Source organism: Fusarium musae, chromosome 6 (assembly GCF_019915245.1).
Source record: "Fusarium musae strain F31 chromosome 6, whole genome shotgun sequence".
NCBI classification, from domain to species: Eukaryota; Fungi; Ascomycota; class Sordariomycetes; order Hypocreales; family Nectriaceae; genus Fusarium; species Fusarium musae.
Window position 1 is genome coordinate 3,902,695 of NC_058392.1, and position 13,017 is coordinate 3,915,711.

Here is a 13,017-nt window from a genome sequence, read left to right on the forward strand (position 1 = left end):
CGAGACCAAGACTCATTACCAGCAACGAGTTTTAAAGCAATAGCAGCGGCCAAGACAGAGTCTGCTAATATTATCTATATAGAATCAAGTATCTTAAAAACAGTATTTACTATTATATTCGAAACGTTTCTGTTCTTGATCAATTAATGTAAGCCCAAAGTCAGCGATGCTGAATTTCAGTGTATTCTAATGTTTTGCTCATGTCCGCCACATAGCTACTCAACGGCCTCACTATCATAGGCGCGCCCCCAAAAAACAAAGCTTCGCGGGTTCATTCTATGACAGTATTAATATTCTCAATATCATTCTTTCGCATTCTTTTGCCATTCCAACCAAGCGTCAATTCCTGTTCCGTGAGGTTAAATTCACCAATCTCATCAGCGTGTAGGGTAACGCGTCTCCCGCACTGACCATAAATAAACTCAAAGACCGATCTCGACCGGGCCTCAAGACGGCAGATCTATCTCTCCGATCATGGCAGATAATTAGCCCGATTATTCTCTGCATTGCGCACAAAGTCAGACTACGAGATAACGTACGACGAACCCCATCACGCCTAAAACACATTTACCCAATGGTGTGCAACGTGGCTTACATCTTATCGATCCAGACTCTTGGCAGTTGAACCAAGTGGGAATAACTGACTAACATAACGATTTCGCAATGATGGTTTAATTGAACCTGTTCAGCTCGCACTCGTTCTTCGCTGTCCGTGTGACGCGATAGCGAAGAGCGAAGAGCGATGGAGAGTAAGACGCGTTACATCGTGATGCAGCATCATAGCCCTCGTGACAGGAGGAAACTCAAAGACCGAATCATCACATTCACACCAATTATACCAGACTCACCCATTCATTACCTGCCATTCAATCCAATTGCGTCAGTTTCAGAGCCGCAAAGCGCAAAACTCGCGCTCCGTGAAACTATCCCGAATCAGGCCTCCTCCTCATAAGCGAGATGTCATGTCATGCTCGGCCACCCGCGGGTTCCTTGTACAGTGGGTAACGAATCCACTTCCTCACCAATGACGACCGCCGAGTCCGTCGGGGCATTTCATGGGGTGATTGTCCGCGGGGACCCGGGGAAAACAGAATTAATATTCGTAAAAAGATTTGATTGATCCTCTTCCGACTCCGTTCGTTATGACTGAGTGTGAATCAATCGGTTGAATTCTACGTTATTCATCTGCGGTCTTGAACAAGCATATCTGAACCGCATACTATGCCTTTAGCTTAAATAGATTCTTCCTGTCTCTTGAGTCAAAATCTTACTCAAACAAATCTCATCAAAAATGACAGCTCTACTCTCGAGGACATTGTCCTCTCACAGCAAACCCGATGACCACTCCGACTCAACAGCCGATACACCAACTGAAGAGCCTGAACATGATATCACCCAACACATCAGCAATCTCGCCCGCCAACTCTCCCGCGTCTCTACAACAGCCGGGAACGAACTGCACGCCTTCTCACCCCAGCCCGGCACAAAGCTAGATCCCAACTCACCGACTTTTGATCCAAGAGCTTGGGTGAAAGCTTTTGTGAGATTACTCGAGTCTGACGCTGGAGCTGCGCCGCCGAGAAGTTTGGGCGTGGCGTTTAAGAACTTGAATGTTTACGGCTGGGGTACTGGGGCGGAACATCAAAAGACTATTGTTGATTATCCTATTGATGCGGTCAAGTATCTTGCTGGTTTGGTAACCGGCGGGAAGAAGAGACGCGTTGATATCCTCAGAGATTTTGAGGGCGTTATTGATGAGGGGGAGTTGCTGCTTGTTCTTGGACCACCAGGTTCAGGATGTTCAACGCTTTTGAAGACTATTGCCGGTGAGACAGCTGGTCTCGAAGTCGGACCCGATTCCTACATGAACTTCCGAGGTACGTTACTCCCATATCTCACAAACTTTCTTAACAAGATTAGGTATCGACGAGAAGAGCATTCGGCGCTCTTTTCGAGGCGACGTTCTCTACAACGCCGAAATCGACTGCCATCTCGCCCATCTCACCGTCGGCGAAACCCTCTCCTTCGCTTCATCAGCCGTAAGCGCACGTCACGTCCCCGGCGGCGTAACACGCCCCCAAGCAGACACCATGATGCGCGACGTCATGATGGCAATCTTCGGTATAAGCCACACAGTCGATACCCGTGTAGGGAGTGACTTTGTGCGCGGCGTAAGCGGTGGTGAGCGCAAGCGCGTTAGTATCGCTGAGGCTGCGCTCACAGGGGCGAAACTGCAGTGCTGGGATAATACCACACGCGGGTTAGATAGTGGGAATGCGATCAACTTTTGTAGGAATTTGAGATTGCAGGCGGATCTTGTTAGTGTTGCTGCTGCGGTGGCGATTTATCAGGCACCGCAGTCTGCGTATGATGTAAGTACCTCGATGGAGTTTATGAGATGGGATACTAATGAGGTAGTTGTTTGATCGTGTTACGGTGTTGTATGAGGGACATCAGATCTTCTTTGGTCGTATCGACGAAGCGAAGCAGTACTTTGAGAATCTCGGCTTCGAGTGTACGTCCCCTACCAATATCTGTATCTTACGCTGACAATTCAGGCCCCGATCGTCAAACAACACCCGACTTCCTCACCTCAATGACCTCCCCCCAAGAACGCCGTGTAAGGACAGGCTTCGAATCCACTGCCCCCCGAACCCCCCAAGAATTCGCATCCCGCTGGCACTCCTCCCCACAACGCAAAGCCCTCCTCCACGAAATAACCGCCTATGAAGCAAGCCACCCACCCACCCAACGCCTCGAAGAATACAAATCCTCCCGCCGCGCCGAGCAATTCAAGAACCAGCGTGCCAAGTCTCCTTACACCATCTCGTACGCCGCGCAGGTGAAACTCACCCTCTGGAGAGGCTGGAGACGATTGTTGGCTGATCCGGGGTTTACGATTGCGAGTTTGCTGTTTAATCTTATCATGGCTGTTGTGTTGGGGACGATGTTTTTTGACTTGAAGGATGATAGTTCGAGTTTTTACTATCGTGGGGGATTGATCTTTTTTGCGTTGTTGTTTAATGCTTTTGCGAGTCAGCTTGAGGTATGTCCCCCTTGTCATCATGGAGAGGTTTACTAACAGTTCAGGTCCTCACTGTCTACGCCGAAAGGCCCGTTGTTGAGAAACATAACCGCTATGCGTTCTACCATCAATCAGCCCAAGCTATCGCCAGTTACATCATCGACCTCCCCTACAAAACTGTCAACATGATCATCTTCAACTTGTTAATCTACTTCATGGCCCACCTCCGCCGCGACGCAGGACATTTCTTCTTTTTCTGTCTCACATCATACCTCACCACGCTCGTCATGTCGTGTATCTACCGCACCCTCGCATGCGTCACCCGCACGACCCATCAAGCCATGATTCCCGTGTCGATTCTGAGTCTTGGACTTATGATTTACACGGGTTTCACCATGCCGACGGATTACATGCTTGGTTGGTCGAGATGGATGAACTATATCAATCCTCTGGCTTATGCTTTTGAGGCGTTGATGGCAAGCGAGTTTCATAATCGCAAGTTTGCTTGTGCGGGGATGGTTCCTCAGGGGCCAGGGTATGATGACCTTCCCGCAGATTCTCGAATTTGCTCTGTTGTTGGTGCCGAGCCTGGATCGTCTGTTGTCGATGGTGATAGGTATATCAACCTGTCGTTCAAGTACTACAACTCCAACAAATGGCGGTATGCAACCCTTTTCTCTCACATGACCTATACTCATATGTTGCAGAAACATCGGTATCCTTCTTGGCTTTCTCTTCGGCTTCCTCATCCTGTACATCATCGCAGCTGAACACGCCAAGCCCCCCAGGAACAAGGGAGAAGTCCTCGTCTTCCGCAAGGGCCGCATGCCTTCCAACTTTGAGAAGGACCACGGCGATGTCGAGACTCAAGCCACTGATCGACCTGTCGTCGCTGAAAAGGCCAACAACAACCCTTCCAGCGGACTCACTGCTGGCGCTTCTGTGTTTCATTGGGAAGACCTCTGCTACGATATCCAGATCAAGGGTAAGGACCGTCGATTACTGGATCACGTAGACGGATGGGTCAAGCCCGGTAAATCAACAGCCTTGATGGTACGTCTCTCTCACCTACAACTCCTTTGTGAACTCAACTAACATCCTCAGGGCGTGTCTGGCGCTGGCAAAACAACCCTTCTCGACGTCCTAGCAACCCGCGTAACAATGGGCGTTGTCTCCGGAAACACCCACATCGACGGCCTCGCCACCGACTCCTCCTTCCAACACCGCGTCGGCTACGTCCAACAGCAAGACCTCCACCTCACAACAATGACAGTCCGCGAAGCCCTCGAGTTCAGCGCCCTCCTCCGCCAATCCGCCGAAATTTCCCGCGCTGACAAACTCGCATATGTAGAGCATGTTATTGACATGTTGGACATGCAGGAGTTTTCAGATGCTGTTATTGGAACGCCGGGTGAGGGTTTGAATGTTGAGCAGAGGAAGAGATTGACGATTGGTGTTGAGTTGGCTGCTAGACCGCAGTTGTTGGTGTTTTTGGATGAGCCGACTAGTGGTTTGGATTCACAGACTAGTTGGGCGATTTGCGATCTTATTGAGAAGCTTACGACTAGTGGACAAGCGGTCTTGTGTACGATTCATCAGCCCTCTGCGATGTTGTTCCAGAGATTCGACCGCCTGCTACTCCTCGCCCCCGGCGGAAAGACAGTTTACTTCGGCGGTAAGTCACATATTCCTCATCCACCCTATCAAGATCTGACTAACATCCCCAGATCTCGGCGAACAATCCCAGACTCTTCTCAAGTACTTCGAACGCAACGGCGCACCCCCCTGTCCCGAAGACGCCAACCCAGCCGAGTACATGCTCGAGATCATCAAGCCCTCCAACGACGAAGAAGCCGAGAAGATCGACTGGCACCAGATCTGGAGAGATTCACCTGAGTTCCAAGACGTCAAGCAGGAGCTTGCACGACTCAACTCTCTACCTTCTACTCGGGGATCAGCCGCGAATGCGTTGGAGAGCGGTGATGCATCGCAGCACAAGGAGTTTGTGGCGTCGTTCTCGACACAGTTTCGGGAGGTGTTGATCAGGACTTGGAAGCATTTTTGGAGGTCTCCTACGTACATCTGGTCCAAGATCGCACTCATTGTCTTATCGGTATGTCTGAGTTGAGCATGAGGGGGATGCTGGCTAACAGGCGCAGTCTCTTTACATCGGATTCACGTTTGAGGCCAAGAATACCATTCAAGGCTTGCAGAATCAACTTTACGCTATCTTCATGTACATGGTTCTCTTCCAGAGTCTGAGCGATCAGATCATGCCCATGTTTCTACCCCAGCGTGACCTCTACGAAGTCCGTGAGCGACCTTCCAAGATCTACCGCTGGAACAGTACGTTTCTACCATACCTTGCCTTGCATCATCTAACCCTTCGCAGCATACATCTTGTCCAACGTCATCGTCGAAGCAGCATGGAACACCCTCATGGCTGCCGTCATCTACTTCACATGGTACTACCCCGTCGGCTTTGTTCGCAACACTACCTCCGACGACCAAGCCATCCGCGGCTTCCTTGTCTTCCTGTACCTCTGGATGTTTATGCTCTTCACCAGCACTTTCTCTCACGCGGCTATTGTTTGTATCGCTACTGCTGAAGAAGCTGGTGTCATTGCGACTTTGTTGTGGATGCTTTCCATTTCGTTCTGCGGGTACGTCACTCCCCCCTCAATGTATCAATGTATCACGCATATACTGACTTTTACAGTGTTGGTGTTGCTTACAAGGACATTCCCAAGTTCTGGACCTTCATGTACCGTGTCTCTCCAGCGACTTACATCGTCAGCGGTATCATGTCCACTTGTGTCTGGGGCTCCAACGTCAAGTGTGCAGACAACGAGATTCTCCAGATGACTGTTCCTGGTAACATGACTTGCGGCGACTACATGGGTCCTTTCGTCAAGGCAGCTGGTGGCTACCTTCTCGATCGCTCGTCGACTGATGTCTGCCAGTATTGCTCGCTTGCTACTACGGAGGAGTTTCTGCATCGGTTCAACATTGACTACGATGATCGATGGTGGCACTTTGGACTTCTTTGGGTGTACATCTTTGTCAACGTTGCTGGTGCGTTGGGTTTCTACTGGTTATTCAGGGTGCCGAGGGGAAGTGGTGTTAAGAGGGCTTAAGATGGAAGCCTAAGAGAAGATCTTGAGAAAGCATCTTAAGATACAGCATTTATTTCTAGAATCTCATTCGCATGGGTCAAGGCAGCATATCATATCATAGAAATAGCATATTTAATCAGAGGTCAATGCATGGATCTAGAATAGAAGCATTGAATATATACAAAAATGAATAACAACTCCCCGTAATGTCTCCTCTACTCAATGTTCGTGGCACTGATTTAATCACACTGCTGCGTAGTGAACGGATCACCACATCCAATCTCTTGATCCTGATCAACGTAAACAGCGGGAAGATTAAAATAGCAAGTCGGAATCTCGCCACCAACCAAGCTCCCCAAGTCAACGTCATCATTGGGACTAAGCGCACAGTCCAGAATAGCACGGTAGTAAACCTCTCTGTTCCCAAGCCCATAACTCGCCATCTTGTCGTAAACCTCACCCGAAACCTCAGCCCAGTCCCCAACGCGGTTAGGCTTGGGGTCATATCGCATGATGTAGAAGCAGTGCTCTTCCCCTTCTCGAAGAGCCATCCACTGCCGACCTGTTGCATAACCGCAGTCCTCGCGGCTTCTTACGCGCCTATCGGCGACGAGGTAGAACTGCGCAGCCTTCATGACGTTATTGGCGACCTTGGGCTGGATGTTCCCATAGACGGACGTGAGTGCAAGCTGAACAGCCTCAGAGTTATCGTTCAGAAGAAAAAAGCCACCGTTGAAGAAGTTTGACACGGGAAGCTTGTAGGGATCCGGGTTAGACGCCTTGAGCGCATTGTACTGGTCTTCTGTCCCACCGCCCATGACAATGCGCATGGTTTCATCGAGTCGGTCGACAGCTGCTTCGAATAGATCGGCTAGGCCAGCTGAGATGCTACCCTGATCGATCTCCTCTTGCTTGAGGTTACCAAAAGCGGAGAAGATACCGCCAAAGAGATAAAGACCTACTCCGAAGCCAGGCTATTGAGATTAGCGGGCTGTTAATACAAGGAGATAGATTACGTACGTTTGCAGAGAGTCCACTGAGAGCACCACCGATTGCACTCGCGGAAGCCAACCACTTGACCATATCACCAGTATCGTCCTCATTACCCCCAAAGTCAGTCACCATCTGACCGATTCTGAGTCCGCTGATGATAGTCTTTTCTGTGATCTTGGTCTTGAGCGCTTTGAACTTGGAGTGCATGCCCTTAGCAGCTTGGAAGATCCAGTACGACGTCTTGCTAAGGGGGTCCTCGGTACCATACTTCTCAAACTGCTCCGTGCACTCCATATTATTCATGGGGCTGCAATCATTATCGAGAACACTGCAGCCCGCGGCGCCAGACTTTCCATCTGTACCGCCAAAGACGCGATCCTCGAGGTTGATGAGCCAGTTATTTTGGTGTTCTGTTGGTCAGTTATTGCATTCTGAGATTGAGGTAGAAACATACCCCATTGTCCACGGAGGAAGGTATCGAGGTGATCACCGGCTTTGGTTTTCATCGTCCAGAGCGTGTCGGCTTCCTCTGGCGTGTTGAGGACCCAGCCTTTGCAGAGGGTGTCTTTGTATTCCCAGACATCAGGGACCTTGTTGTCCTGTCTTTTGTTGAGAGGGGAGGCGTTGACTGCCGCAGCGAGGGCCACGATGGCGGTGGTGGACTTCATTGTGAGAGAGTGATGGTGAGATGAGTGAAGAAGGTATTTCCTCCAGTTGAAAGAGGAGGTTTATATCATGATACCTGAGCATGGATCGTTATTCATGTTATGAGTAATTAATTCATCCTGTGAATCCTACGATGGGCTCGAGCATGCTTGTTGTTACACTGAGGCTCTTGGCAGTAAGTCGATGTCGCTTCGATAAGCGGCTAGATAAGAATCTCGGTACGGAGGGTAGGGAATAAGCTGCCCCGAGTTTCCGGCGGCCGCGGGAGGAGCCGTATTATCTCCCGATTGAGACGAGGATTGGAGTAGAAGCTCACGATGCTTCGCCACAAAGGAACAAGGAACGCAGGAGACTTAAGATTGGGGTCCATTACTCGTGCTCTTCACTTCAGCGCCTTGACTTGATGCATTGGGCTATGAGACTTGGCTGCGCGATGTAGACTTTTTATGAGGGCTGTGATTATTGCTTAGTACTCGAACGATAGGCTAGATGCAATCTTGAAGACATCTAGGTAACCAGAGTTACAACAACGATTGATTCTCATACTATACAGTGTGTTTTCAGATTGTAGTGATAGACGCGACCGCTGATGCTTGCCATCCTTTGTCAGTGCAACTTGGATCAGCCCATCATAATATTCGCATAACCTAATCTCACCATCGCGGCACAGCAATAACAAACACTCGGCCTATCCTCACCAACTTGCTCTATTAACGCTCCCCGGACCCCAAACACTCCTCTCTAAAATCGGCAGATGAAACGCCAGCGCAGATCCCTCATCTCACTAACCAGGTCTGGGCTACAAAAGCTCACGATGCGCTCACCTCGAGACTTGGCATAAGCCGCAAGGACCATCCAATAGGGCCATACGCCAAGATTAGGGCAATTCGGGCGATTTCAAGCATGATTTAGTTATCGGCAGTTGTATAGTTGCGGCCTTGGAAGACGTTTTCCGTGGCGGTGCGTGGCGGAGCTTGTTTTCAGCATTTTCAGGGTTACAATGGGAGACTTGGCGTAATGTATTCGATTGGTCAATTTGAGGGATGTCTTTCAGCTCTCGCATTATAGCCTATGATGTAGACGCTATGGATACGACCGAGTTCCTTCGGAATGCACCCAATGTTGTCGCCCCCAAAGATTCTCATCAAGCGTTCATTTCGCCGCCGGAGGCTTGGGCATTGCATAGGTAAATGACAGCAGAGTCTCTGGATCCTGCTTGCGAAGATACTCCTCGAAGCTATCAGTCTTAACAGGTTTGCTCAACTGCTCTGGCGTGATAGCTCCTTCGACGCCCTCCATGTATCCATGTTCGTCTAGGTAAGCTGGCCCGTCGAGTACCTCATAAGGCAGACCAGTCTTCTTATGCATCTCCTCCTCGGTCATTGACTGGAAGACAGCCTTTTGGCCAGTGACTCTGCTCCATGTCGCCATGATCTCAATGATGTTCAGGTCACTGTCGTAGGCGAGAAGCTTTGTTCCAGCGGGTTCATCCTCAGCAAGGGCTCTCACAAAAGATCCAGCTGAACCTTTGATGTCGATGATAGGCAGCCTCAGGTTCTTGGTAGCTGGCACAGCGAGGACATACTCGCCACTCTCAGCATCCTTCTTGGGATACAAGAAGGGGTTCGTAGCGTAAGCAGCCATGTAGACATACGACGTCTTCTTCGCCAGCTCAGGCATCTCATTCTCAATGTACTTGACAGCCGCAGCTTTGGTCTCCCAATGATGACAGTGAGAGTACTTCCCCTTCGAAACATCCTTCATAGGCCCAAGAGCAGAGTAAATATACTTCTCAAGCGTAGCCGTCTTGGAAGCAGCATAAGCTGCATTCTTGACATGTCGCTCCTCGGTATCATAACCGATTTGTTGAGCAGTAGCTTGGTCTTTGCCTTGGCTGAGAGCGGTGGTGTAAGGAGCCCAGAAGTCAGTGTTGACAAAGATTGCGTGGGCGCCTATGAAGGCTTTGATGAGAGATTCTGGGTCGTTCATGTCTGCTTCGATGATTTCGGCTCCGAGGTTTTGAAGGGCTTGGGCTTTGGGGGATGTTGGGCTGCGGGTGAGGGCTTTGACGTGCCAGTTGGGGAGGGAGAGGAATGCTCGAGCTACTGAGCCACCTTGGGTGCCTGTGGCACCGACGACTGCGATGGTCTTGGTAGACATGATAGGAGTGTATGATGAAGATGGTGTTGAGTTGGGCAGTGATGAAGTGATTGAGATGGGTTTGACGTGGGTTCTACTGTGATACTTATAGTAATAGACATCGCGGCGTTAATAGTTAATTGTCTATCTCTTCCTTCCTTATTAATTATCGTCTTGGTGTTGAGTCTGTTGAATGGCCCAGAAACCGTAAGCCACTGTCGCTTACTGGCGTAGTATCTTTTGATTGGCTCAAAAACCGTAAGCCAACTCGCCACCGCGGATTTCGGACTTAGCATCATTTCACTTGCGTCAGGACAACCAAACATCGAATCTAACATGCTCCAATGAGAAAAGCGTCCATTAAATGCATCTAGAAGCCTTACGAGATACGATGAAAAACGGTCTGGGTAACAGGGATGCCGAAGTCTCTCGAAAGCGGACGAGGAGCAAGGATGATGACGCCCCGCCAGCGAAGCGTCGCATTCTGACTACGGCGCGGAGAGAGCAGAATCGCCAGGCGCAGAAAGCGTACAGTACGTCAGGCCCAATTTGCCTCATTGAAATTGTTAACAAGGCCTTGCAGGAGAGCGACAGAAACAAGAGAGGATACGACTGAAACAGGAAAAGGCTGAAGCGCAAGCTACCTACGGACAGCGCCTAAGGCCTCTTCTAAAACGAGAGGATCCCTCACCGGACTCTTTTCAACCGCAGAACTCAATTGACAAGATGTCTACATGCGACGAGGACGTTACGGAAACCGTTGACACACCTGTCAAAAAGCTTGAGCCCAAATTTCCAGACCTTTACATGAACATGCTTCAGTTCTCACCAGCAGCCATCTTCACCTCATGTCTCACCAACGCACTCTCCTTAGGTCTCGACCCATCCGTCATCGCAAACTGTAGTGTAGAACACATATCTCCCTTCTACCAACCCAATCTCTCATCCACACTCAATCACGCAGCCCTTGTTCAAGCCGGCTCAAGCATACTCTCAACATTCAACAACACCAGTATCCCCATTCATCTCCGACCAACAATGGCTCAAATCCTCATACCACATCACACAAGCCTGGATCTTATTCCTATTCCATTTCTGCGCGAGAGAGCGATAATGCTATCAGCTGCAATGCCGCATGCGTTTAATAACTGGGAACTCAAGCTGGATATTTATGAGAGAGGTGGTTTGACAATATGGCGATTGAAGGGTGAGAGGGATAGTGTGAGGAATACCTATCCACCTTGGGACATGAAGAGTTGGGAGGCTGCACCGTGGTTTTTGAAGAAGTGGTGTGTGCTTATGGGGAGGGAGTATGATAAGATGAATGAGCAGAGTATTGGATGGCAGGTTGTTAGGGATATGATAAGCTCGAGGGATGTACAGCCCTTGTTAACTAGTCAAGTCTAGAAAAGGGTTCTCCAAGCATGTATGACTGTGTATTGTTGATTGCAGATTATGGAATGAATAAGAAAGAAATCAATGGTAGGAATAAAACAGTGCATAGGAGATATTTACTCCAGAACCGCTGTCAACTCCCTCTCAGTCCAGTCCCAAAGCTCCTCTGCTAACTCATCATCCCTCCCCTCCTCCGTCGCCAAACCATGCTTCCCAACTGGCTCGTAGTACTCTCCACTAAGAACACCCTCCCCAACCGACGCCCAGAGCTGATTCTTAACCCCCTTTGCAACAGGCGTGATCAGCATGCACCTCACCACTGCATACAAATACCAAACCATCCCCGCCGCCTTCACCAACAACTCCGTGTTCACCAGCCCAGGATCGATAGCAGATACTGTAAAGCGCGGATACTTCTTGGCCAGTTGGCGCGCCCAGAGGATGTTGGCAAGTTTGCTCTGGTAGTAGCACTGATAAAGACCAATCGACTGGCCATCAGTCTTGAGGGCATCATAGTTGATACCGCCTTTATTGAGATAGACGTGTCCATGTGACGCAAGAGAAACAACTCTTACGTCCGCACCGGGTATACGTGTTGTTTTATCGAGCAGCGGGATAAGTAACTTGGTAAAAAGGGCATGACCCATATGATTCGTGCCAAACTGGATCTCATACCCATCTGCGGTACGATCAAGAGGGACAAACATGGTGCCAGCATTGAGCATCAGGATATCAAGCCTTTCACATTCCGAGAGCACGATCCGCGCTGCTTCTTTGATAGAGGCAAATGAGGAAAGATCGAGGTGGAGGAGTCTGATTGAAGCGGAAGGGACAGCGTGCTGGATATCTTGTGCTGTGACCTGTGCTTTCTGGAGATTTCGGCCGCAGAGATAGATGCGTTGGGGATTGTGGTGAGCGAATTGGAGGACAGATTCTTTGCCTAGACCGGCGGTGCCGCCTGTGACGAGGATGACTTTTCCTTCAAGAGAGGGCATGTCTCTGGGGTTGAAGTCTTTTTCTTTGGACCAGAACATTTTGATCAGAATATTGGCAAGGGGTTTGAGTAGCAGAGTGATGAGGAGGAAATGAACGACGGACGACTTAGGCTGAAGGTGGTGGTCAATGAAGCTCAAGCATAGAAACAACGGAGGATCCATCAGATACTTATTTATACAAGTCCTAGCCATATTGCCGAGGGATATTGATACAACTTTTCAGCTTCCATTAGAAGTCAAAGCCACCTTGAAAGTGTAGTCTACTCCCATATTGGAAAAAGGTACGGCCTTGGTGTGCCAGTGAAACTATTAATGCCTGTCACTAACAGACTGAACTGAATTGCCGACTGGCAATCTGACGCTAAGCCACATTTGCTTCTGACCAGGTCCAATTACAATCAAGAATCATGCTCTAGGCCCTTTTGAGTAAATGGTACGGAAGAACTCCGGGGTAATTTATACCTGGAAGTGCTTACTCTCAACATGGATCGAGACCGAATAACTTCAGAAACAGAGCATGTGATTACTAAAGGTCACTGTCATAAGAGACTCCACTCGGTGACTCAGTCATATTTATCATGGCTATCTTTGTCGTTACCACGTCTTCTGGGAAGCCTGACAGGGGTACCATGAGAAGGATACGAAGCCATGCGATGCGCGGGAGGAATACACGCGCGGACAGACTAGC

General features: G+C 49.5%; 5 protein-coding genes across 5 annotated transcripts; 2 read left to right on the forward strand and 3 right to left on the reverse strand.

Moving 5' to 3' along the window:
- Positions 1 to 1,291: 1,291 nt before the first annotated feature.
- J7337_009054 (uncharacterized protein) lies at positions 1,292 to 6,162 on the forward strand (the record flags this gene model as incomplete). The annotated part of the gene is made up of 11 exons (XM_044826656.1): positions 1,292 to 1,877; positions 1,921 to 2,372; positions 2,419 to 2,515; positions 2,559 to 3,046; positions 3,091 to 3,686; positions 3,733 to 4,078; positions 4,130 to 4,700; positions 4,753 to 5,138; positions 5,185 to 5,371; positions 5,418 to 5,688; positions 5,745 to 6,162. 11 exons carry the CDS (start codon positions 1,292 to 1,294, stop codon positions 6,160 to 6,162), a joined length of 4,398 nt encoding a protein of 1,465 aa, XP_044679573.1.
- Positions 6,163 to 6,380: 218 nt separating this feature from the next.
- On the reverse strand, positions 6,381 to 7,802 carry J7337_009055 (uncharacterized protein; the record flags this gene model as incomplete). Its single annotated transcript, XM_044826657.1, has 3 exons — positions 6,381 to 7,115; positions 7,162 to 7,544; positions 7,589 to 7,802. The coding sequence occupies 3 exons, from the start codon at positions 7,800 to 7,802 to the stop codon at positions 6,381 to 6,383; spliced, it is 1,332 nt and encodes a 443-aa protein (XP_044679574.1).
- Positions 7,803 to 8,952: 1,150 nt separating this feature from the next.
- Positions 8,953 to 9,960, reverse strand: J7337_009056 (uncharacterized protein; the record flags this gene model as incomplete). The annotated part of the gene is made up of 1 exon (XM_044826658.1): positions 8,953 to 9,960. The coding sequence occupies one exon, from the start codon at positions 9,958 to 9,960 to the stop codon at positions 8,953 to 8,955; it is 1,008 nt and encodes a 335-aa protein (XP_044679575.1).
- A 370-nt stretch (positions 9,961 to 10,330) lies between these two features.
- Positions 10,331 to 11,346, forward strand: J7337_009057 (uncharacterized protein; the record flags this gene model as incomplete). Its single annotated transcript, XM_044826659.1, has 2 exons — positions 10,331 to 10,472; positions 10,523 to 11,346. The coding sequence occupies 2 exons, from the start codon at positions 10,331 to 10,333 to the stop codon at positions 11,344 to 11,346; spliced, it is 966 nt and encodes a 321-aa protein (XP_044679576.1).
- A 104-nt stretch (positions 11,347 to 11,450) lies between these two features.
- Positions 11,451 to 12,368, reverse strand: J7337_009058 (uncharacterized protein; the record flags this gene model as incomplete). Its single annotated transcript, XM_044826660.1, has 1 exon — positions 11,451 to 12,368. One exon carries the CDS (start codon positions 12,366 to 12,368, stop codon positions 11,451 to 11,453), a length of 918 nt encoding a protein of 305 aa, XP_044679577.1.
- Between the last annotated feature and the right edge of the window lie 649 nt (positions 12,369 to 13,017).